The 23875-nt window shown below is 42.1% G+C and overlaps 1 protein-coding gene across 1 annotated transcript in view; it reads right to left on the bottom strand.

Annotated features, from left to right (window-relative positions):
- Positions 1-22941, bottom strand: part of faf1 (Fas (TNFRSF6) associated factor 1) — a 329838-nt gene extending 306897 nt beyond the window's left edge. The window contains exons 1-3 of the mRNA XM_073063028.1: positions 22679-22941; positions 11549-11617; positions 1074-1120 (exon numbers count right to left, since the gene is read on the bottom strand). Of these exons, the coding sequence (XP_072919129.1) occupies positions 1074-1120; positions 11549-11617; positions 22679-22720 (158 nt within the window). The 5' untranslated portion in view covers positions 22721-22941. The remainder of the gene's footprint in view (positions 1-1073; positions 1121-11548; positions 11618-22678) is intronic.
- Positions 22942-23875: the final 934 nt, after the last annotated feature.

Below are 23875 nucleotides of genomic sequence, written 5' to 3'. Positions count from 1 at the left end.
AAATAAACTCATCAAAAAAGCTGGATTCATCCTTGGCTACAACCTGGACTCTTGAGTTAGTGGTGGAGAGGAGGTCACTAAGCAAACTGTTATCCATCATGGACAATCTGGCACACCCTCTCCATAACCTACTGAATAAGCAGTGAAGCACCTTTTTGAACAGACTCATTCAGCTTCACTGTCACAAGGATTGGTACAGAAAATCTTTCCTACAAAATGCATTAAGTATATACAACAGTTCATCTCTATGCGACAGGAAAACACACATCATAGTACAATAGTCTCTGCTTTATTATTTAATACATTATTATTGCAGATTGTTGTGTATATTATTCTGTACTTTATTATTAGTAAATCTGTACGCTGCTAGGTTGTATTTTTAATTGTTGCTGCTGTAATGAAAGAATTTCCCACTCTGGATCAATAAAGTATTATTATAACTTTAAAACAACTGAGCTCATAAGAAAAAAATAATAACATTAGCATAATTTTATATAATAGAAACCAGAGTCAAGGCAAGGGAGCATAACCTGAAAAAATAAGATATCACATTGTATCACAAGAAAAGCTGATATCAATTCTCACTCTGTTGCGTTACCTATCACATTAATACAAAAATTCTTAGTATTTATTTCAAACTATTTGACCTAACATATAATTCACAAGCAGACACAAAGTTGGTAAGTGAAAAGCAAGGAAATGCAAAAGCTGGAAATCTGAAATAAAACAGAATGCTATAAATAAATCAGTAGTTCAGATAGTATCTGTGGAGAGAGAAACTAAGTTAATATTTTAGTTACATTCATTAGAACCTTTCCGATTTAAGCAAGCATGTTTTGGTAATATTACCTATGTTCAGTGATTTTTAAATAGAGTAACATTTTCTTAAATAAACTGGAGTAAATTAGCTGCAATGACTCTCAGCTTGAAAAATTAATGAATACCTAATCATAAAAAAGTATTTTTTGAAAAATTATATCTTTTTAAAAAGTTTATACCTCAACTTCTGCAACATTCTTATTCTGAGTATATTTAATCAACCTGTGAAAAATGGTGAAGAAAAGATTACTTACTTTTGTAAAATGCCATTCTCTTGTGGAATTATGCCATTAATAGCTGCCTATAAAGGAAAAAAAAGGTTTTAAAATGTCAAAAACTAGTTTGGTTGGGCTTAAATTTTCTAAACCGGAATATTACTTACTGATGAGGACAATTATTTGAAGATGTGCTCCAGTCTTTCAAATATGGGCACAAATTCTGAACTAGGAGACATTACCCTCCTCCTCCACCAACAACTCCCCCCACACCCCAATTAAGATCAGGCCCAATAGCTAATTGTGAAATGTCTCCTAAAGAAAAGTCAAAGCACTACTATTAAGAATCAAAAATTGATCATCTTTATTAGCTTGAATCATAAGGGTTATCAACCTCCTTTGCATCAAATGGGAAATAAAAAATTCTAGCCATTCAGCCAAAGAATAAAGAGGCTGCAAAATGCTCAATTAAAATACTGCTAAAAATGACATAAGCATTTGAAAATCCACTACTTTACTCTCAGAAATCTGCCACCCTCGCAATTTCACATTTACCTCATTTTGTCAGGAATAGCTGTCTTCCAAGTCCTGAAGAAATGGTTTTTAGCACACCTTGTTCAGTGAAGGCCACAGTGTGAAAACCAGAAGCAACCACTACTAACAATTTTAGAAAATGCTGGTGAAAGCAAGAGCAGTAACAAGCACCTTTGTTCTTCAATTCAGAGAACCTTCCCAAATTGATCTGGGGAAAACATGCAAGTTCGCAATGGCAACTCCTTCCTCAAGTAGCTGGAAGGTGTCAAAGCTCACCTGAAATTTCGCAACCCATCCCAGCATCCTTCCGACTCCAGGCAGCAATACCAGATTTCCTTGTAGCTTCACCCAGACCAATCCCACGCAATATTCATAGACCCTAACATACCTGGGGACTATCCGAGTCCTCCTTTGTGAAAACAGATGCTTAGTATGCATCAACTTTTGGTCCCCATTTTAATTTCCTCTGAATCAACTGAAATAAATTATTTTTCCTTGTCGAGTATTTCCAGCATCTACAGTGCTCTGTTTTTCAATTACTTTAGTAAAATGATCTGTTGGATTCTGAGCTAAAACAATTTGGTGCAAGATTTGAGACCCTACTGATTTTAATGGTGACTATGGGATAAAGATGTGAGACAAAAAGGTTAAAGCAAAAATAATTGTGCTTGTAATACTTATGTGACTTATGTATTTTGTAAAATGCTTATAATCATTCACTACAAGATTCATTTGTTTCAATGGCACGAACATTTACAAACCATGAAAATAAATTACAGTGAAGCCCACCACCATCTTTGCTGGCTGTCAAGGCAAGCCATCAATGCACCTCTACAGGATTAGAGACCATCTAGAATGTGCCACAAGACTGCTAGTCACAAAGGACTAGCAAGAAAAGCACTCTATATCCCAGCTAACAAATGCCAATATGGATAAACTGTGAGCATTGAAATATACCAGAGAGTCTGAGTCAGCAAGAACTAATCTACAACTATTTCATTGTTGGTATTTCAATTTCAAGTTTAAGTTTATTGCCATCTCTCAACTACAGCTTGGCAGTCAATACCATCACACCCTCAAAACTAATCAATAAGCTTCAAAAACTAGGACCTCCTTGTCCAGCTGGATCCACAATTTCCTCACTTGCAGATCCATATCAGGAATGACATCTCATCCACAATCTCCATCAGCACAGGAGCACCACAAGGCTGTGTGCTTAGTCCACTGCTCTATTCAATAAATACTTACCGCTGTGAAGCTTCATATTTAAGTTTGCTCACAACACCTGTCACTGGCCAAATCAAAGGTGGTGATGAATCAGTATATAAGAGGGAGATTGTAAATCAGGCTGAAAGGTGCCACAACAACAACCTTTCACTCAACTTCTGCAAGAGCAAGTCACTGATTGTTGACTTTAGCAGGAGGAAACCAGAGGTCCACAAGTCAGTTCTCATCGGAGGAATCAGTGATGGAGTGGGTCAGCAACTTAAAATTCCTTGGTGTTGTCATTTCAGAGGATCTGTCCTGGGTCCAGTACGCAAGTGTCATTACGAAGAAAGCACTGCAGTGCCTCTAGTTTCTTAAAAGTTTGTGAAGATTCAGCATATCAGCTAAAACTTTGACAAACTTATATAAATGTGCAATGGAGAGTATACTGACTGGTTACATCATGGCCTGGTATGGAAACACCAATGCCCTTGAACAGAAATACCTACAAAAAGAGTAGTTGATACAGCTCAGTCCATCATGGGCAAAGCCCTCCCACCATTGAGCAATCTACTCAGAGCACCGTTACAGGAAGGTAGCATCTATCACCTAAGATCCCCACTATCCAAATCTTGATCTCTCTTGCTGCTGTCATAATGAGGGTGATAATGATCCACACCCTCATTAATGAACAGTTATTACCCCTCAGTCACCAGGCTCTTGAACCACAGAGAATGAGTTTAGTCGCACCATCATTGAACTGTTCCCACAACTTATGTACTTATTTTCAAGGACTCACTATATCATGTTCTCAATATTTATTGCTTTTTGATTTATTATTATTTCTTTTTTTCCTTTCTTTTTTGTATTTGCACAGTTTGTCGTCTTTAGCATGAAGGTTGTTCTTGCTCATCTTAGTGGGTGCAGCCTTTCATTGCTTCTGTTGTGTTATTTTGTATTTACTGTGAATGCCCGCAAAGTGTGAATACTCAGCAGGTTGGGCAGCATCTGTGGAAACGAGCAGTCTATGTTTCGGGCCAAGACCCTTCATCAGGACTGAAGAGGGAGGGGGGCCTCACCTTCATCTCCTCCATTTCCCACACTTCGGCCCTCACCCCATCCTCCTGTCACCACAAAAGGGACCGAGTTCCCCTTGTCCTCACCTACCACCCCACCAGCCTCCGGATCCAGCATATTATCCTCTACAACTTCCACCACCTTCAAAAGGACCCCACCACTAAGCACATCGTTCCCTCTCTACCCCTATCCACTTTCTGCAGGGATCTTTCCCTCCACACGTCCCTCCCTACAGATCTCCCACCTGGCACTTATCCCTGCAAGCATAAGTGATACACCTGTCCCTACACCTCATCTCTTACCACCATTCAGGGCCACGAACAGTCCTTCCAGGTGAGGCAACACTTCACTTGTGAGTCTGTTGGGGTAATCTATTGCATCCGGTGCTCCCGGTGCGGCCTCCTCTACATCAGCAAGACCTGACGCAGATTCGGGGACTGCTTCGTCAAGCACCTACGCTCTGTCCGCCACAACAGACAGGATCTCCCGGTTGCCACTCACTTCAACTCTCCTTCACATTCCCATTCGGATATGTCCATACATGGCCTCCTCTACTGCCATGATGAGACCAAACTTCGGTTGGAGGAACAACATCTCATATACCGTCTGGGTAGTCTCCAGGCCCTTGGGATGAACATCGAATTCTCCAACTTCCGGTAATTCCCTCCCTCTCCCTTTCCCCATCCCACCTTCACTCTGTCTTCTCTTCTAGCTGCCTATCACCTCTCATGACGCTGCCTTCTTCTACTACCCATAGTGCTTTCCCCTTAGATTCCTTCTTCACCTTTCCTGCCTATCCCCTCCCTGCTTCCCCTCCCTCACCCATTGATCTTTCCTCTGATTGGTTTTCCACCCTCCCCCCACCTTCTTTACAGGGCCCCTGTCCCCTCCTTCTTTAGTCCTGACGAAGGGTCTCGACCCGAAACGTTGACTGCTCAGTTCAACAGATGCTGCCCAAACTGCTGAGTTCATCCAGCTTCTTTGTAGGCCTTCTAGCACGATGGCCAAGTCTACTGGTATCCTGGAGTCACATTTCTGTCAGTTTAAGTCTGCAGCAGTCCCTCAGCTCCCAATGGTTCAGATATGGATAATCCATCTTATTTTCTAGCAATCGACTTTAGTGAGTAGAACTGTCAGGAGCACAGGCCTCCAATACCATTAATGCTTACTGCGCACCTGTGACCTCATGCACCGCTTCCAACGTCCGATTTTCTGAGTACCTGTAGTAGGCTGCAGTGTGATGAGAGGGCCTGTTCCACGTGTTAGGCTGTAACTGCGCTGTACCTTTGTTATAAAGCTCATTAGCAAGGTAGACTTCAGATTTTAATGTTCTTTATGATCAGCAGTATTTTTCCAATCATAGAAAAGACGGAAAGGATGAGAAATTTGACCATTGATTAGAGCCAGGGAGGTTGCTGTGACCATATACACTGCCATCTTGTGACATTACTTGGTAGCAAGTATATCTAGCCTTTAGCAAACAAATTACTTCAGAAAAATATAAATAGGAGAATAGTCAGGCGATTTGGTTGCTCAAGCTGCTATACCATTTAACAAGACCATTGCTAATTTTCTACTTTAGCACCATTTTGTGACAGTATCCCTATATCCCTTTATCCTTTAATATCAAAAAGTCTCCAGACCTCCATTTTGAATGCAATTGAAGACCAAGTTTTCATTTCAGTTTTAAATGGACTACATATTTCGAGGCTGTGAACTGGAGGAAAACACCTTTCCGGCATCTACCCTGCCACGTCCTCTTTGAATTCCGTAGCTTCAAAAAGGTTACTTTTCATTCTTCTAAACTTCAGAGGTCCAGCATACTTAATTTCTCCTAGAAACCTCTCTTTGAGAAAAGCCAAAATTGTACAGCATATTTCAGACATGGTATCAAAAAGGCCACATACAGTACAAGTGTTCTATACTTATCTATGTAATTAAATCCTCTTAAAGGCAAGCACAGTATACCACCCACCTTCTCAACTGACCTACAAGTCACCTTCAACAAGTTTCCTAATCACTCACAAATTAGAAAAAATACTCAGAATTCCTTTTCTCAACCGGTGAATAACCTCAGTTTCCACATTATATTCAATCTGCTATATTACTGCCCACCCCTTAGCAATTTAACCACAGGAGGAGAAAGAAAGGGACGGGGGGAAACACTAGAAAAAACACCATTTATGCATAGTAGACTTCTCAGGCAGAATATCAAGTGCAGTTCTCTTAGCTTGTATTTGGCTACACCATGCCTGTAGAGGAGGGCAGAGAGATTGGAATGGGAATAAGGGAACTTAAAATAGCTTGTAGCAGGGAGTTTAACATGACCACTGTGGACCTAGCAAGGGTGCTTGGCAAAAGCATTTCCATTATTGGCACTTGGTCTTGCTGATGTAGAAGAGGTCTCATTGGAGCACAGAATGCAGCAAAGTTAGAGGAGGACCATTTGGGTATATGCCTCACCTGGAAAGGCTATTTAAGTGGAGGCATATACCCAATGGAGGTACACAGCAGGTGAGATAGCAGGCATCACTTCCAGTTGCAGGGGACAGTACCTAGGGAAGAATGAGCCATGGACAGTGGTTGCTGCAGAAAGCAGAAAAGAATGGGAAGTGGAAGCAGCAGCATAGGTGCCAGAGAAATCCAAAAGTCTGATGGAGGTACATGCCTCTGAGTACAAAATTGGTGGCTGAAGGGATTGTGCAAGTGGGTTGACTTTAAATTTCTGGATCACTGGAAGGTTATTGGGGGAATGGGACCTGTATATCCCGTATAGGTGGCACTTTAACTAGACTGGGACCAGCATTCCAGCTGGGAGAGTTATTGTACAGTTGGGTTAGGTTTTTTAACCTTATTAAGAGAGAAGGGGGCTTCTCTGGACCCCAAGAAAGGGAGTTTGTCAGGTTGGTACTGGACCCCAAGAAAGGGAGTTTGTGGAGTGCGTCCAAGATGGATTCTTAGAGCAGCTTGTACTGGAGCCTACCAGGGAGAAGGCAATTCTGGATTCAGTGTTGTGCAATGAACCGGATTTGATAAAGGAACTCGAGGTAAAGGAGCCATTAGGAGGTAGTGACCATAAGTTTTAATCTACAATTTGAGAGGGAGAAGGGAAATTCAGAAGTGTCAGTATTACAGTTGAACAAAGGGGACGATGGAGCGAGGAGGGAGGAACTAGCCAAAGTTGACTGGAAGGATACCCTAGCAGGGATGACAGTGGAACAACAATGGCAGGTATTTCTGGGAATAATACAGAAGGTGCAGGATCAGTTCATTCCAAAGAGGAAGAAAGGTTCTAAGGGGAGTAGGTGGCAACCGTGGCTAACAAGGTAAGTCAAGGACAGTATAAAAATAAAAGAGAAGTATAACATAGCAAAGAAGAGTGGGAAGCCAGAGGATTGGGAAACTTTTAAAGAGCAACAAAAAATAATTAAAAAGGCAATACGGGGAGAAAAGATGAGGTATGAAGGTAAGCTAGCCAAGAATATAAAGGAGTATAGTAAAAGTTTCTTTAGGTATGTGAAGAGGAAAAAATTAGTTAAGACCAAAGTTGGGCCCTTGAAGGCAGAAACGGGTGAATTTATTATGGGGAACAAGGAAATGGCAGATGAGTTGAACAGGTACTTTGGATCTGTCTTTACTAGGGAAGACACAGACAAACTCCCAGATGTAATAGTGGCCAGAGGACCTAGGGTAATGGAGGAACTGAAGGAAATTCATATTAGGCAGAAAATGTTGTTGTTCTTTCTTTCTTTCTTTTTCCATCTTTTTATTATCATTATTAATAACAACAAAATAAAATAGGTACATAGATAATGGGATTACAAACGTACATATTTCAACTAACTATAAAAGATTACAAGAACAATGATTACAGTATAAGAAAATGGTGTTGGGTAGACTAATGGGACTGAAGGCTGATAAATCCCCAGGGCCTGATGGTCTGCATCCCAGGGTACTTAAGGAGGTGGCTCTAGAAATCATGGACGCATTGGTAATCATTTTCCAATGTTCTATAGATTCAGGATCAGTTCCTGAGGATTGGAGGGCTGCTAATGTTATCTCACTTTTTAAGAAAGGAGGGAGAGAGAAAACAGGGAATTATCAGGGAACCCTCCCTCTCCCTTCCCCCATCCTACTTGCACTCTGCCTCCTCTTCCAGCTGCCTATCACCTCTCTCATGATTCTGCCTTCTTCTACTACCCATAGTGCTTTCCCCTTACATTCCTTCTTCACCTCCTCCTGCCTATCCTCTCCCTGCTTCCCCTCCCCCACCCACTGATCTTTCCTCTGATTGGTTTTTCACCTGGCACCTTCCACCCTCCCCCACCTTCTTTATGGGGCCCCTGTCCCCTCCTTCTTCAGTCCTGACGAAGGGTCTCGGCCCAAAAACATTGACTGCTCATTTCAACGGATGCTGCCCGACCTGCTGAGTTCATCCAGCTTGTTTGTATGTGTTGATAAGCCACATGTGGGACTGGTTCAAATGTTTAGGACCCAAAGATCCAGGGAAAATTACCAAACTGGATCCAGAATTGGAGACAGTGGACAACAGAGACTGTTGTGTTTGCGATTTGATGTAAGTGGCATCAGTGCTGGAACCTTTGCTGTTTGTAATATCTATGAATAACTTGAATGCAGATATGGGATCACAAATTTGCAGATGACATGATGATTGGAGGAGTTTAGTGTAAGGATAACAACGTGTCGTAAAATAATCCGAAAAATGGTAAACAAAGTTTAGTCCAGATAAATGCAAAGTGATACATTTTAGGAGCACTAATGATGCTAGGACATACACTATGAATGATAGAGTCTTAGAATGCATAGAGCAACAGTCGAGTATAAGTCCACAGATACTTGAAAGTGGTAAAATAGATGGAGAACATGATTGGGAAGGCATATGGAATCCTGGCCTCCTTTATTCGGAGCAATGAATACACAATTAGGGAGGACTTTGGTCAGACCTCGGCTGAACCACAATTGAGAGTAAAGATGTAACAGTGCTGAAGGGAATGAAAAGGGGATTCATCAGGATGTTGCCTGAGATGAAGCAATTCAGTTCAGTCTGTTCTTCCTACAGCAGAATAGGTTAAGAGGGCATATGAATGAGGTATACAAAATGATGAGGGGTAGAGATGAGGTAGAGTGCAGGAAACTTTTCGGCCAATCAGAAGCAGATAAAATTAAAACTGGGTGAAAATTAAAATGAAACTGGGTCACTGATATCATTTGAGATGAACACAGAAATCACTTCGAAGTCTATAGAACAAGTAGCAAGCAATGGAATAAATACAGAAAGGTCTCAAAGGTTGGAAAGGACAAGCTATATGGTTCTATAAAACATCAGCAATCGTGCATCCACAGCTAGAGCCATAAATGTCCGCAGTAGAAGTAGCAATCCCGTCTGTTCTTATTTAGTTTCCAGGGACTTTGAAGAACATCTTTCATGAGCAGCTACTGAATGAATTTCAGGTTTGAACAGGAAGGCTGAGTACAAGGTAAATGGCAGGATTCTTAGCAGTGTAGAGAAACAAAGTGTCCAAGTCCACAGATCTCTCAAAGCTGATAATGCAAACTGATAAGATGTTTAAGGCAGCCTGTGGTGTGTTGGCTTTCAATAATTGGGAGAGCAGGTTCAAGAGTCATGAGGTTTTGTTACAACTCTGTAAGAGACCATACTTGCAGTATTGTGTTAAGTTCTGGTCGCCTCATTAGAGGAAACATTTAGAAGCTTCAGAGAAACCGCAGAGGAGATTGACCAGGATGCTGCCTGGATTAGAGGCCATGTTTTATGAGGAAAGGTTGAGCATGCTAGGGCTTTTCTCTTTGAAGCAGAGGATGAAAACTGACTTGACAGAGGTGTATAAGATTATGAGAGGCATAGAATGTACACACCAGTGCCTTTTTCCCCCAAGGCAGCAATGGGCAATAGTTGAGGGCATTACCTTAAGGTGACTGGAGGAAAGTTCAGGGGAGATGTCAAAGGTATCTTTTTTAAAGAATAGAGTGATTAGTGCTTGGAATACACCGGCAGGGGCGCCGGTAGAGCTGATACAATATGGAAATTTAAGACATTCTTAGGTAGGCACATAGATTTGAGAAAAAAGGATTATGGGTTGTATAGGATGGAAAGGTTAGGTTGATCAAAAGAAAATCATGAAAATGGAAGGTACTGAAATTAATTGAAAGATCTACTTCAATCCCAAAGTTTATAGTCAAAGACCTGCAGAAGACCCATAATCAGGTAGAAGTTGGATATGTATTCTTTGTGGTGGCGTGTTGGGGAGGCAGCATTAAGAAGAGGGACGCCTCACGTCTTAATAAGCTGGTAAGGAAGGCGGGCTCTGTCGTGGGCAAAGTACTGGAGAGTATAACATCGGTAGCTGAGCGAAGGGCGCTGAGTAGGCTACGGTCAATTATGGAAAACCCTGAACATCCTCTACATAGCAACATCCAGAGACAGAGAAGCAGTTTCAGCGACAGGTTGCTATCGATGCAATGCTCCTCAGACAGGATGAAGAGGTCAATACTCCCCAATGCCATTAGGCTTTACAATTCAACCGCCAGGAGTAAGATATGTTAAAGTGCCGGGGTTGATTGTATTTAATGTATTTAAGTAAACTACTTAAGAACTTTTTAAAAGCTATTATTAATGCTTTTTGAGAGAGTGATTTAGAGGCATATCATATTTTTACTGAGTTAAGTATTGTATGTAATTAGTTTTGCTACAACAAGTGTATGGGACATTGGAAAAAATGTTGAATTTCCCCATGGGGATGAATAAAGTATCTATCTATCTATGTAAGCAAACATGTAAAACAGGTAACATTTGCAGATATTAAAAGATGGAAATATAAATACTTCTGCATGTGAAACCATCCCTTTGGTGAAAAAAATGGAAAAGCATTTTGTGATGAAACAAACTTTATGATGGTTTTCACAGCAAACAATGAGTAGAAGAGTAAAGATATCTTGTTGCAGTTATAATGGGCCAAGATTGCGATTACACATAGAATATTGTGTCACAAACAAGTGAAAATCTGCAGATGCTGGAAATCCAAGCAACACACACAAAACGCTGGAGGAACTCAGCAAGCCAGGCAGCATCTATGGAACAAGAGTACAGTCAACACTTCAGGTCGCGGGCCTTCAGCAGGACTGGAGGTGGTGGGAGGGGGGAGGGAGGAGGAGAGGAAGCAACCTCCCCTCCCCCCACCTTCTAACTCTGATCTTCATCTTTTTTCCTCCCATCCTGGTGAAGGGTCTCAGTCCCAAACGTCAGCTGTGCTCTTTTCCAATAGAATATCATATATTGGTTTGGTCAACCTAACCAAGGAAAGACGTACTTGCAAGAGAAGTACAGCTGAAAGTTCACTGGAATGACACCAATGAGAGTGGGGAAGAAACCACCAAATAATCAAAACTAGTTATAAAATGTCAGTCCTGTCCTGCCAAAGGGTTTTGGCCCCAAACGTCAACTGTACTTTTTTTCCATAGATGCTGCCTGGCCTGCTGAGTTCCTCCAGCATTTTCTGTGTGTTACTATAAAATGTCAGTTTCAGCAATGTTTGAACAACTGAGTGATACATCTGACAGTGCAATACATTACCAAGATTCAAAATGCATGTACATAATTAAAAGATCTTCAGAAAAACCTTTATCAAATTAAAACTCTTCCATTAAATTTTACAACTTACCACTAAATCCCAATTATTTTGCTCAAGCAATGTAATAGCTTCATCAATATTTTCAATTCCAGTGCATGCCTGCAAAGACAAAAGTTTTACAAGAAAGCTGTAAAAATGTTTACATCCAGCAAATATTAACTTTGCAATGCACAACTTATACCAAAATATATTAATCAAGAAAATGCTTCAATTTAACAAAGAAACAAAGTACAAAGGGCTTTTACACTAAGAAACTAAGTAATGCAATAAAACAATCGTATTTGACAGTCTATGTAAACTTCTCACAAAAGACCATGATAAAAATTGTGATCCCATTCAGATTGGATTTTGATCATTCAAAGAGCCCCATTCCAAAATCTCCAATTTATTTTCCACCATAGTTGAGGTAATAACAATCCTTCAGAATCAAAGGATTCAAGTCCGCCAAAGAAATTTAATCCAAAACTTATTTCAATGTAACCCTGCACATACAGTGAATTCCAGGTAATTGAGACACATCAGATTCAGTACATTTTTTGCCCAATTAAGTAGCTGCCCCAATTAGGCAAAGTTTCATGGAAATAGTTCAAAAGATATAAAAAAGAAAAAGCTACCCTTTAATTGAGTAACAAATTATGTATTTAAATGAAATACAGAACAAATTAGAACACTATCAATACTACTACAGTACTATAAAACTGTAATAGGTCCTAATAGCTGGCTTGGTGGTTGTCCATCATATGCAATGATGGCAGGAAACCTGTGCGGCAGATATTAAAGTGGAAACATCATTGCACTGGGGCTTTTCCTCTCTCTTGACCTCAGAGGTCCAGGTACAGTGATACGAACGCCATCATACTGGGACTTTCCTTGGTTGCAGTGGGTAACCATGCTTATTCCGTGCCTCATCATGCCCTTAGCTCTCCACAGAGCAATGCAAAACCATTTTCCTGGACCATCTATCTGACCAGTCCACTGGAGCTGACTTTTGTATGCTGGGACAGATAGGCATGCCCCAAAGCATACGGCCAGTTGGCTCCCCTCAGCTGGTTTATTAGCCCACCTGTCGAAGCAGTGTACCAAGGTCTGCCCACTGTCGCAGACAAACACAGCTTTTTGGAGCCATGGGTGACAGCTGAGTGTATGCTGCTATTTTCTTTTTATTGACTATAAATGAACAAAATCACACAGATAAGGAACTATCTTCATTCAATTTGTGATCATTGCAACCTTCAAATCTTCATTTTAACTGTAATATTCAAGATGACTTAACATCTTAAATTTCTGCATAGTTCCCAACTTGTTGAAGTAATGAAATTGCTTCATTCCCAGCCATTTCTGGCATCTCCAAGCCTGAATGCTTAAAGCTGCAGTAAGCAAAATTTATGAATCGTCTTACTGTTCATTTCTCACCAACTATGAGTGACAAAAATTGCTGCACATTTTTTTTTAAAAAACGCAACTGCTGATATTTAAAGACTATTGGCTCTAATCATATAATAGTGTGTAATGGCCACACAAGAGCACGCGGTGACTCTAGTTAGACACTGCTCAGTAAACAGTCTCCCGTCCTCCCATCCCAAATAAGCGGCATGGTGTCCCAAATAAATGAAGAGAGTCCCGGCTAGATTCTTGATTAGTCTTTGTTCTTGAATTGTCCCAGCTAAGTGGCTGCCCTTATTAATCAATGGCCCAGTTAACCGGAATCCATTGAGGTAATTGCTGATGTCAATGCAATTTGTAGTTTATGGGAAACAGACAGAGTGGAGCCGAAGCTAATGCCTGGTTAACCATGTTTTTAGTGGATGGCAGAGCAAACGAGAGCCGTTTTAATAAAGAGCAGTTAAATGATGGCTTGTGATTTATTCACATCTTCAACCATCTCAGTTTTCACCTTGGAGATACCTGAAACACAGATGGGAGTGAAAATTAAACAATTTCACACTTCAACAAGTTAGGAACGACAAAGAATTTGAAGATATCGACAATCACCTTGAATGTTACAATGATACTGAAGATTTGAAGGATGCAACTGGCATTGTTCTAATTTGTTCTTCATTTCATTTAAATACATACCGTAGATTCCGGATTTTAAGCCGCTACTTTTTTCCCACATTTTGAACAGCTTTGAACTTTGCGGCCAATAATCCGAAGCGGCTAATGCAAGGTTTTTTTCATGCCGCCTCGTAAACATTTTGCCTCGTAACAGTAGACCAATAAAATTGATGAGTAGTTCACAGAGGTCCAATGAAATTGTACGATAAATCAAGCGCACTTTCACAATTAAATTATTGTAAATCAGTCATTTGTACTCACCCTCATCAACATGGAAAACACTCGAAGCATTGTGCTACCTACCCTACTTAGTTTAAACTATATTTGTTTTCTGTACTACATCGCGGGATGCTATGACGACACACCCGGTTTCGCGGTGTCTTGTGGGAAAATGCCGTTTGCGATGAAACGGAAAGGAGGGGGGAGCGCATTACGCGATCGGCTTTGGATCTGAGCGAAATCTGCTTTTAAATGCCGTTTGCGATGAAACGGAAAGGAGGGGGGAGCGCATTACGCGAGCGGCTTTGGATCCGAGCGAAATCTGCTTTTAAATGCCGTTTGCGATGAAACGGAAAGGAGGGGGGAGCGCATTACGCGAGCGGCTTTGGATCTGAGCGAACTCTGCTTTTAAGTTAAAGGTATCAATAACTTTTCCTGGTAGGCTGCAGTATATATATTTTTTACCAGTCGTTAGGAGATATTGGAATGTTGTTCAGTAAAGAAGTATACGCAACGTATATTTAAAAGTAGCCTCGTACGGGCACGGTTCGAAAAAAAGCATTTGCAATATGTATTTGTTTTTGTTACCATATGGATTTAATTAAAAGTTAAAAAAATCCTCACGTGTAATATCTTTCTGTGTAAATATCTCATATTACAACGTGGGACACCTGCGGCCGAAAATCCGGTGCGGCCTAAAATCCGGTGCGGCCTTTACATTTAAAAAAATGATTTTATTTCTAAAATTAGTGCCAGCGGCTTAAAATCAGGTGCGCTCTGTAGTCCGGAATCTACGGTAATTTGCTAAGTTTGACTTTTTAAAAAAAAATACCTTATTAACCATTTCCATTAAACTTTAGCTAATTGGGACAGCTGTTTAATTGGGCTAAAATGTACTGATCCCAATGTGTCCCAATTAGACAGAATCCACTGTATATTAAATGATTACACCAGAGTTTTGAGGTAGAGTTTCAAAGATTCATGCAGTTGAGAGAGAATAAATCATTATCTCCATCCCAAATTCGGAACATCTTCCTCCAACACACTTTTCCCTGGTTCTAGCATTCCTCCTTAAAGGAAAATATCTTTTTAGCATATACCTTGTATCCTCTCAGCACCTTGTGCATTGCTTCAATGTCATTCTTCTAAATGCCAATGAGGACAGTTTCAGATTCAGAATCAGATTTAATATCACGGGGGGGGGGGGGGGGGAGGGAGGGGGAAGCTGTCCCTACAATACAGAGTGTGTGTATTCAGGCTCCTCCCTGATGGTGGCAATGAGAAGAGGCAATGTCCTGGGTGATGGAGGTTCTTAATAGTGGGTGCTGCCTTTTTGAGGCATAGTCTTTTGAAGATTTCCTCAATGCTGGGGAGACTAGTGCCCATGATGGACCTGGCAGAGTCTGCAACCTTCATCCTGTGCAGTGGCCCCTCCATACCAGATAGTGAGCCCTCCATTGAACATCTAAAGAAATTTGCTAGAATCTTTGGTGACATACCAAATCACCTCCAACTCCTAATGCAACGTAGCTGCTATAGTGCCTTCTTTGTAATTGCATCAGTATGTTGGGCCCAGGATAGATACTCAGAGATGTTGACACCCAGGAACTTGAAACAGCTCAGCCTTTCTATTGCTGATACCTCAATGATGACTGGTGTGTTCTCCCTTGATTTCCTCTTCCTGAAGCCCACAATCAATTCCTTGATTTTACTGACATTGAGTTCAAGGTTGTTATTATTGTGACACCACTTAACCAGCTGATCTATCTCACTCCTATAGGCCTCCTTGCCACCATCTGAGATTCTGCCAACAACAGTTGTGTCACTGGCAAATTTATAGATAGCAACTGAGCTGTGCCTAGACACACGGTCATGAATGCAGCGAGAGTAGAGCAGTGAGTCAAGCATGCATCCTTGAGATGCATGGGAGTCAACTGTCAGCAACAAGGAGATGTTATTTCTGATCCACACTGACTATGGTCTCCTGATGAAGAAGTCAAGGATCCAGTTGCAGAGGGAGGTACAGAGACCCAGATTTTGAAGCTTGTTGATTAGTATTGAGGGTATGATGGTGTTGAATGCTGACACCAGCAGACTGCCACAGACCTAGCCCTCAGCAAATTAAATCTTTCCTCACTCGCCAACCCTTTCTTCCCAGGGGGAAAAAAGCAAATCATCTCTGAAATACCTCTTATTTCCAAGATGGCGGCGCGACGCAGCTTGCAGCGGCCACTCCAGAGCCGATTATCTGTTATTTGTGAAGTGGGGTGCCGTGCGCAATCATAATCAATTGAAAACGGTCATGGGAGCACGGAGGAACATCGGGAAATCTCCAGGAAAACCTTTGTTGCTGCTGCTGCCGTGAGGTCTGGGACTCTGCTGGGAAGAACAGGCCCCCAGTCCTCGGGGTCGCGTTGCCAATGGCCGTTGGCGGGGTCGTCTTAACACGCTCGGCAGAGGATAGTGCTCGGAGAAGCTGTGCCAGAGGGGATGGTCGTCGGCTCGGAGGTTCGACGGACTCGGAGTCTGCTGCGGTCAGGTCGCTTTCATTGTGTGCTGCGTCTGCGAGGCTGAGTCGGGTGGCGCCGTGGAAGTCCATAGCGGGGGCATTTCCTTCTGCCGCCTGCGTGGGATGGCGAGTCTGTCGGGACCCTGGGGACTTGTGGAATCTGTGTGGTGATTTCTTTTGAACTTAGTCTTTTAACATCTTTGGACTATTTTTACTGTGCCCATGGTCTGTTTTTTTTAATCAATTATGCTATTGTTTGCACTGTTGTAACTATATGGTTTTGTGCAGGTCTTGTAGCTTTAGTTTTTGGTCTTGTTTTGTCTGGTGGATTTGGAGCTGATATTTACTTATTTAAAGCATGCTGAAATCTTCATCAACGCATATTTTAAAGTTATCAGATTGTTACTGAACATATTAAATGCTCATATTATCAATTACCAAAATAAAAGTAATCTTTTAGGATCACTGAGACCAGTTGATTTTACATTTTTATAAGTAGCTTCAAACCTTCAAGAATCATTTTGGAATATATTTCTATGTTAACAATATGCAGGTAAATAAAATTGGTGGCTGCTAAATTTATCACTTCATTCTCCATTCATGTTGTGGTTCATATACATTTGTCCTTCTTTGAGAATGAAAAACAATCAAAGCTTACTTGGATAAGTCATAACCCACATCTCTATCTGAACCAAAATCAATACCAAACTAAATCTAACTCAAAGTGAAAACAGATTATGTAATTTTTTTTCAGGAACATGCCTAACCATATTTTTGCATATTTAATAGTACAACCATCTGTGCTCATTCCTCCAAAAATATCCACTAATTTGTCTGACCTATATCTATTACCCCAAACTGAAGTACTCCAGTCCTGCTTGCACCCTGTCCCACATCAATATCTACTCATTCTTCAATGTATCCTTCCTGGCCTACACAACTGAAATAGATTGCCACTTCCTTATTCCATTTTTATTACTAACCAAAAATGAAACTTCAGTGTGAAAAGTACAACTCTATCAATTTTTCTATCATCCTTTCTTTCAATACCCTGATCCTTACCTTCCTTGCAACCTTAACAAAGGTAACTTCCAATCTAATCTTTCCCTTTCACTCCCTCTCCCCTTTCTGTAAGGATTGCTCTCTATACGACTCCCTTGTCCACTTGTCCCTTCCCATTGATCCCCCTCCTGCCACTTACCCCTGCAAGTGTGTCGTTTTACATTCCTCCTCCATCACTGTTCAGGAACCCAAATAATACTTCAAGGTGAGGTCATACTTCAAATATCTATCAGGGGTCATCTATTGCATCCAGTATGGCCTCATCTACATCGCTGAGACCCGATGCAGAGTGGAAGACTGCTTAATACAGCACCTAAGCTCTGTTTGCCACAAAAGTCAGGATCTCCTAGTGGCCACCCATTTCAATTTGACTTTCTATTCCGATGTGTCGTCATCAGCTCACTCTTGTTCCCCACTTGCTTCCCTTTCTTCCATGATCCACTGTCCTCTCCTACTAGATTCCTACTTCTTTGTATTTCTTCCATGTATCCCCTCACAGCTCATTTCATTCCCCTCACCTCAATATTCTTGCTTCTGCCCCCTTAATTTTCAATCCTGAAGGGTCTCAGCCAAAATGCCGACTGTTTAGTGCCCTCCATGGATATTACCTGACTTGCTGAGCTCCGCCAGCATTGTATTGCCTATTATATCAGATTGTTGTTACTCAGCATAAATGAGAACCAAAGTATTTTAATTTGCAAAACTCTAGAATTCTCTGGTCATTACATTTACAAGACCATAAGACACAAGAACAGAATTAGGCCAATTGACCCATACAGTCTACTCTACCATGCCATTCTTGCTGATTTATTAACTCTCTCAACCTCATTATCCTGCCTTCTCCCTGTGAACTTTGATGACCTGACATATCAAGAAACTATCAACCTCTGCTTTAAATATATCTGATGACTTGGCCTCCATTGCCATCTATGGCAATGAATTCCACAGATTCACAACACTCAGGCTAAAGAAATTCCTCCTCATATCCGGTCGAAATGAACATCCCTCTGCTCTGGTCCTAGACTCCCCAACAGTAGGAAATGTCCTCTCCATTTTGGCCTTTCAATATTCAATAGGTTTCAGTGAGATCCCCCTTCATTCTTCTAAACTCCAGCGAGTACAAGCCCAGAGCCAAAAAATGCTCCTCAAATGTCAACCCTTTCATTCCCAGAATCATTCTTGTGAACCTCCTCTGGACCCTCTCCAATACCACCATATCTTTTCTTAGATAATGGGCCCAAAACCACTCACAACACTCCGTGCGACCTGACCAATACCTTATAAAGCCGCAGTATTATATCCTTTCTTGTACATTCTAGTCCTCTTGAAATCAATGCCATTGTATTTGACCAGCTTACCACCAACTCAACCAGCAAGTTAACTTTTAGGGAATCCTGCACGAGGACTCCCAAGCCCTGATTTTTAAAATTTTCGCCCCGTTTAGAGAATTCTCTTATGCCTTTATTCATGTTCATGCACATTCCTACACGATATTCTATCTGCCACTTCTATGCCCATTCTCCTAATCTGTCTGTCCTTCTGCAGACTCCCTGCTTCCTCTACACTGCCAGCCCTCCTACCTATCTTTGTATTGTCTGCAAACTTGGCCATAAAGCCATCAATCCCATCATCCAAATCACTGACATAGAACATGAAAAAATGAGGTCCCAGCACTGCCCCTGCAGAACACCACTAGTCACCGGCAGCCAACCACAAAAGACTTCCTTTATTCTCACTCTTTGCCTACTACCAATCAGCCAATCCTCTATTCTTGCTAGTATCCTTCCTGTAATACCATGAACTCTTACCCTGTTAAGCAGCCTTTATTACTTGAACCTTTTTAGAGCTAGGGATCAGATTGTATTTGGCACAAAAGAATTAGCTACATCATTTCACAGATTTCATTTACTTGGACAAACAAACATTACACATTTCCACATTTCAAGAGGGCATCCAAATGACACAATCATAAAGCAACAGCTCAGATGACCAAACCATTTGTTGAAAAATAGGTCCTTTGACTCCATAATTTAATAATGTTTAAAAGAGTTCTCATAAAATAATTGACTAAATGTCATGCCATTGCCAAAATACTTTCAAAAGGTGACCACTAGGAGGTGCATTTTCTCTGTGATGAATGCTGGTTCAATTCATCACTAACTGTACCTCCCTCTCCTTCAATATCCTGAAAACAATCACCAGCAATTAGCTCAGAAAAAGTAACTTAATTCATTAACTACAAATTTCTCTAACTTTAATGTAACCACAGGAAATGATGATCACATTGCTGTCTCTCCTCTGATGATCAAAAGGCAGATTGACTAATACACTGAAAGGTTAAAGGATTAATGAATCATGACAAATACGACAAAATCTGCAGATGCTGGAAATCCAAAGCAATAGACACAAAACACTGGAGAAACTCAACAGGCTAGGCAACAACTATGGAAAAGAGTAAACCAGTCCTGAAGAAGGGTGTCAGCCCAAAACCTCAACTGTTTACTCTCTTTCATAGATGCTGCCTTACCTGCTAAGTTCCTCCAGCATTGTGTGTGTTTAAAAGAATTATAATATTCTTTGAATATTGCCATTAATTCAGCAATGCTGCTATTTTCTCACAATTATGTTCTGCTGAAATCAAATAATACACAAAAATGTTTTAAGATTTCATTTCTGATATTTACTTATTTAAATAAATTGATACTACTTGTAAACAATTTACATTCAAACCCAAGGATGTGGTTTCAGGGTATTTGCAGGAACAAGATAAACAGGCTGTAGGCAGCTTGGTTTCCTCATGGGAAAATCTTGCCTGACAAATCAGTTGGAATTCTTCGAAGAAATAATAAGCAGGATAGACAAAGGAGAATCATTTGATGTTGTGTATTTGGATTTTCCAAAGGCCTTTAACAAAGTGCCACACAAGGCTGCCTAACAAACTACGAGCCCATGGTATTACAAGGTATTACAAGCATAGATAAGGCAGTGGTTGAATGGCAGGAGGCAAAGAGTAGGAATAAAGGGAGCCTTTTCTGGTTGGCTGCCAGTGACTAGTGGCGTTCCATAAGGGTCTGTATTGCGACCAATTATATTTTACGTTACACGTCAACGATTTGGGTGATGGAATTGACGGCTTTGTTGCAAAGTTTGCAGACGATGAAAGATAGGTGGAGGGGCAGATAGTTTTGAGGCTACAAAAGGACTTAGATATATTAAGAGAATGGGCAAAGAGGTGGTAAATGGAATACACTGTCAGGAAGTGCATAGTCATGCACTTTAATAGAATAAAAGAAAAGCTTGACTATTTTTTAAATGGAAAGTACAAAAATACTGAGGCACAAAGGAACTTGGGAGTTCTTGTACAGGATTTCCTAAAGGCCAATTTGCAGGTTGAGTCTGCGGTGAGGAAAACATGCAGTGTTAGCATTCATTTCAAGACAGAATATAAAAGCAACGATGTAATGTTGAGACTTTATAAAGCACTGAAGAGGACCCACTTGGAGTATTGTGAGCAGTTTTCAGCCCCATATCTTAGAAAGGTTGTGCTGAAACTGGAGAGGATTGAAAGGAGGTTGTTGAAAATTATTCCAGATTTGAACAGCTTCTCATATGAAGAGTGTATGATGGCTCTGGGCCTGTATTCACTGGAATTCAGAATTAGGGGCAACCTCACTGAAGCCGAAATAATGTTGAAAAGTCTCAATAGAGTGGATGTGGAGAGGATGTTTCCTATGGTGGGAGAGTCTAAGACCAGAGGACACAGCCTCAGAATAAAGGGGTATCTTTTAGGATGGAAATGAGGAGGAATTTCTTTAGCCAGAGAGTGGTGAATTTGTGGGATTCGTTGCCACAGGCAGCTGTGGAGGCCAAGTCTGTATGTATATTTAAGGCAGAGGTTGATAGATTCTTGATTGGTCAGGGCAAGAAGGGGTACGGGGAGAAGACAGGAGATTGAAGCTGGATCAGCCATGATTAAATGACAGAGCAGATCCAATGGGTTAGATGGCCTAATTCTGCTGCTGTGGCTTATGGTGTTATGGTCAAACTTGCAAGATCGAAACATAAACCTACAATGGAAGAATTGCACCAAATAGGTGTGTTTAACAAAACATCAAAGTCAAATCTAATCACCCTGCATTTTGGTCTATAACATTTTGGTGAATGCCTCATCCCATACTCTCACTCCATCATCAAATGATCCCATTCCTTCTCCTTTCTCCCTCTCTGAACCTATCCCCACACCCAATCCACCTCTTCCTTGTACAGTGCCAGTCTCCACTTGTTTACTCTCCCAACTTTCCACATGCACTCACCCCATAGGACTAACATTCCTCACAGCCTGTCACATGTCCACTCACCAATCATCCCATATCTCCACTGACGCATTCAGTAATTAATCAAACTTCATCCAATAGCAGCTCCCAAACTCCTCCACAACAATCTCATCCCCTGCCCCCTAACCACCACCACGCATCCACCAGCCGTGGGCCCCTGCTCCCCCACAAGACCCCCACCACCAGCCGAGGTCCCCCACTCCACGCAAACCCCAACCACCAGACATGGTTCTCTACTCCTAATATGACCCCTACCACCAGCCGTGCTTCCCTACTTCTAATATGACACATCCCCTAACAATTTCAGCCTTGGTCCCCTGCTCCTAACAAGATCACCCCACTCAACTTGCCATGGTTACCAGCTCCTAACAGTACTCCTCCACCCCACCAGCCGTGGTGCCTTACTCTTATCAGGACACCCACCACCCCATCCGTGGTCCCGTTCCTAACAAGAGCCCACCACCTCCCCCAGCTGTGGTCCCCTATTCCTAACTTCCGCCACCAAATCCCCTCCAAACACACGTAAAATTGCAAGGCTCTCGTCGTATTATTGGTCTTTAACACGGTCATTTACAACAAGACTGCACACGACTCTTTCGCCTATACATTTCTGATGCCTGCAACTTTGCATTAATAAATTAGTTTGTAATTGTACAGTGGAGGTAGTGGGAAAATAAAGATTGTAAGCAAATGGGCTCATTTCTACAAACCTTGTCATGGAACAAGGCAGACAGTGAGAAACAATACCCCATCATCTGCGCATTTCACGTGAGGATACATAGTCAAAAGAAGAGAGAAGGGAGCCGGGCTCATCTCAGATATTACCTTCGGGTGCGAACATGTGAGCAATTATTTACATGATAACTAGGTAACCAGTCGGTGACATCTATCGTTCAGCTGAAAACACACAATAAAGTTCCCCCTGCATTCACAGTTGGTGAGAGGGAACGCATGCAGGAACGTTACAAGCCGCAGACGTACCTGGAAGTCGGCGAGAATCATCTCCCGATCCATGGCCGCCATCGTGGTGTTTCTGTGCCCCGCGCTCGGCCGCCCCCCGCACAGGGACGTCTGCTCCCAGCGCACCCACCACACTCATCAACGAAAACACACAGCGACGGTCAGCGATCCCGCCGTAAACCGATCTCGGCAATCAATCAACTATCCGGAGTGACTGCAGGCAAAGATATCCTATACAGCTTCTGCCGGGGCAAACAATGCCCACTGACACCCCTCCGATAGGAATGAGCTTACCCGTGTCCTTTACGGCAGCGTCGTTCACTAAATTTGCTTGTCACGCTGTCGTGAAGGGAAATAAACGTCGCATTTACGGCAGCGTCTCCACGTGACGCAGCTGTCAATGGGTCGCCCTTCCCTGCCTGGGAAGCTCCCTTCCCTCACCTTTCATTTTCCTTCGCCCTCCGCGGCACCGACCCCTGCGTCTTCCTCCTTTCCCGTCCTGGCACTGCATTCCCATCTTCCTGGCCTCCTCCTTATCACCCTGACTTTTCCTCTCTCCCATCCCTTCCTCGTCTAGTTTCCACACCTTACACCCATATGCTGTTCCTCCATCTAACTTGCATCCCAACTAGTGTACTCTCCCCAAGCGCCTGACATTCCCCGCCCCATTTTCTGCAGCGTTCTCTCCCCATCTCCTAGATCTATCCACCATCCTTATGTCCCTTCACGTGTTTTCTCCTCCTATCCTACCGGCGCTCCACTCCCCATCCCACTCTCCTGTCTCCTCCTCCACTCTCTTGAATCTATCCCTGCACCACAATCCAGACTCTGCTTTCCCTTCTTTCTAGTCTCACACGCCCACTCCTCCTTCCCTGCACTCTTTTTTTCCCTTTACCTTCTGCTCTCTGTCCTCCATTGCTTGCACTCCCTCTCCGTTCTTGCTGTTCTCCTTCATTCCCCACCACTCTTTCTTTCTGCCCAGAGCATTCTCTATCTGTCCCCATCTTCTCCAGTGCACTGGCTCTCTCTCCCTCTCCCCTCCCCCACCCTCTCTCTTGCTTTAATGTTCATTCTTTCCCTCATTTCCCCTTCCCACTTGCAGTCTGTCTCTTCCTCACCCCACCCCATGGATTTATGGAGTTCAGCTCCAAATACCCAGCAAACTCATAAGTAATTGATGATCATTTTTATCGTGTTAGTGCAGTTTTTCACCACCTA

The sequence above is a fragment of the Hemitrygon akajei genome, chromosome 12 (genome assembly GCF_048418815.1).
Source record: "Hemitrygon akajei chromosome 12, sHemAka1.3, whole genome shotgun sequence".
Taxonomy (NCBI): Eukaryota; Metazoa; Chordata; class Chondrichthyes; order Myliobatiformes; family Dasyatidae; genus Hemitrygon; species Hemitrygon akajei.
Note: the sequence above shows the minus strand (reverse complement) of the source record. Positions and strands in the feature narration are given on the sequence as shown.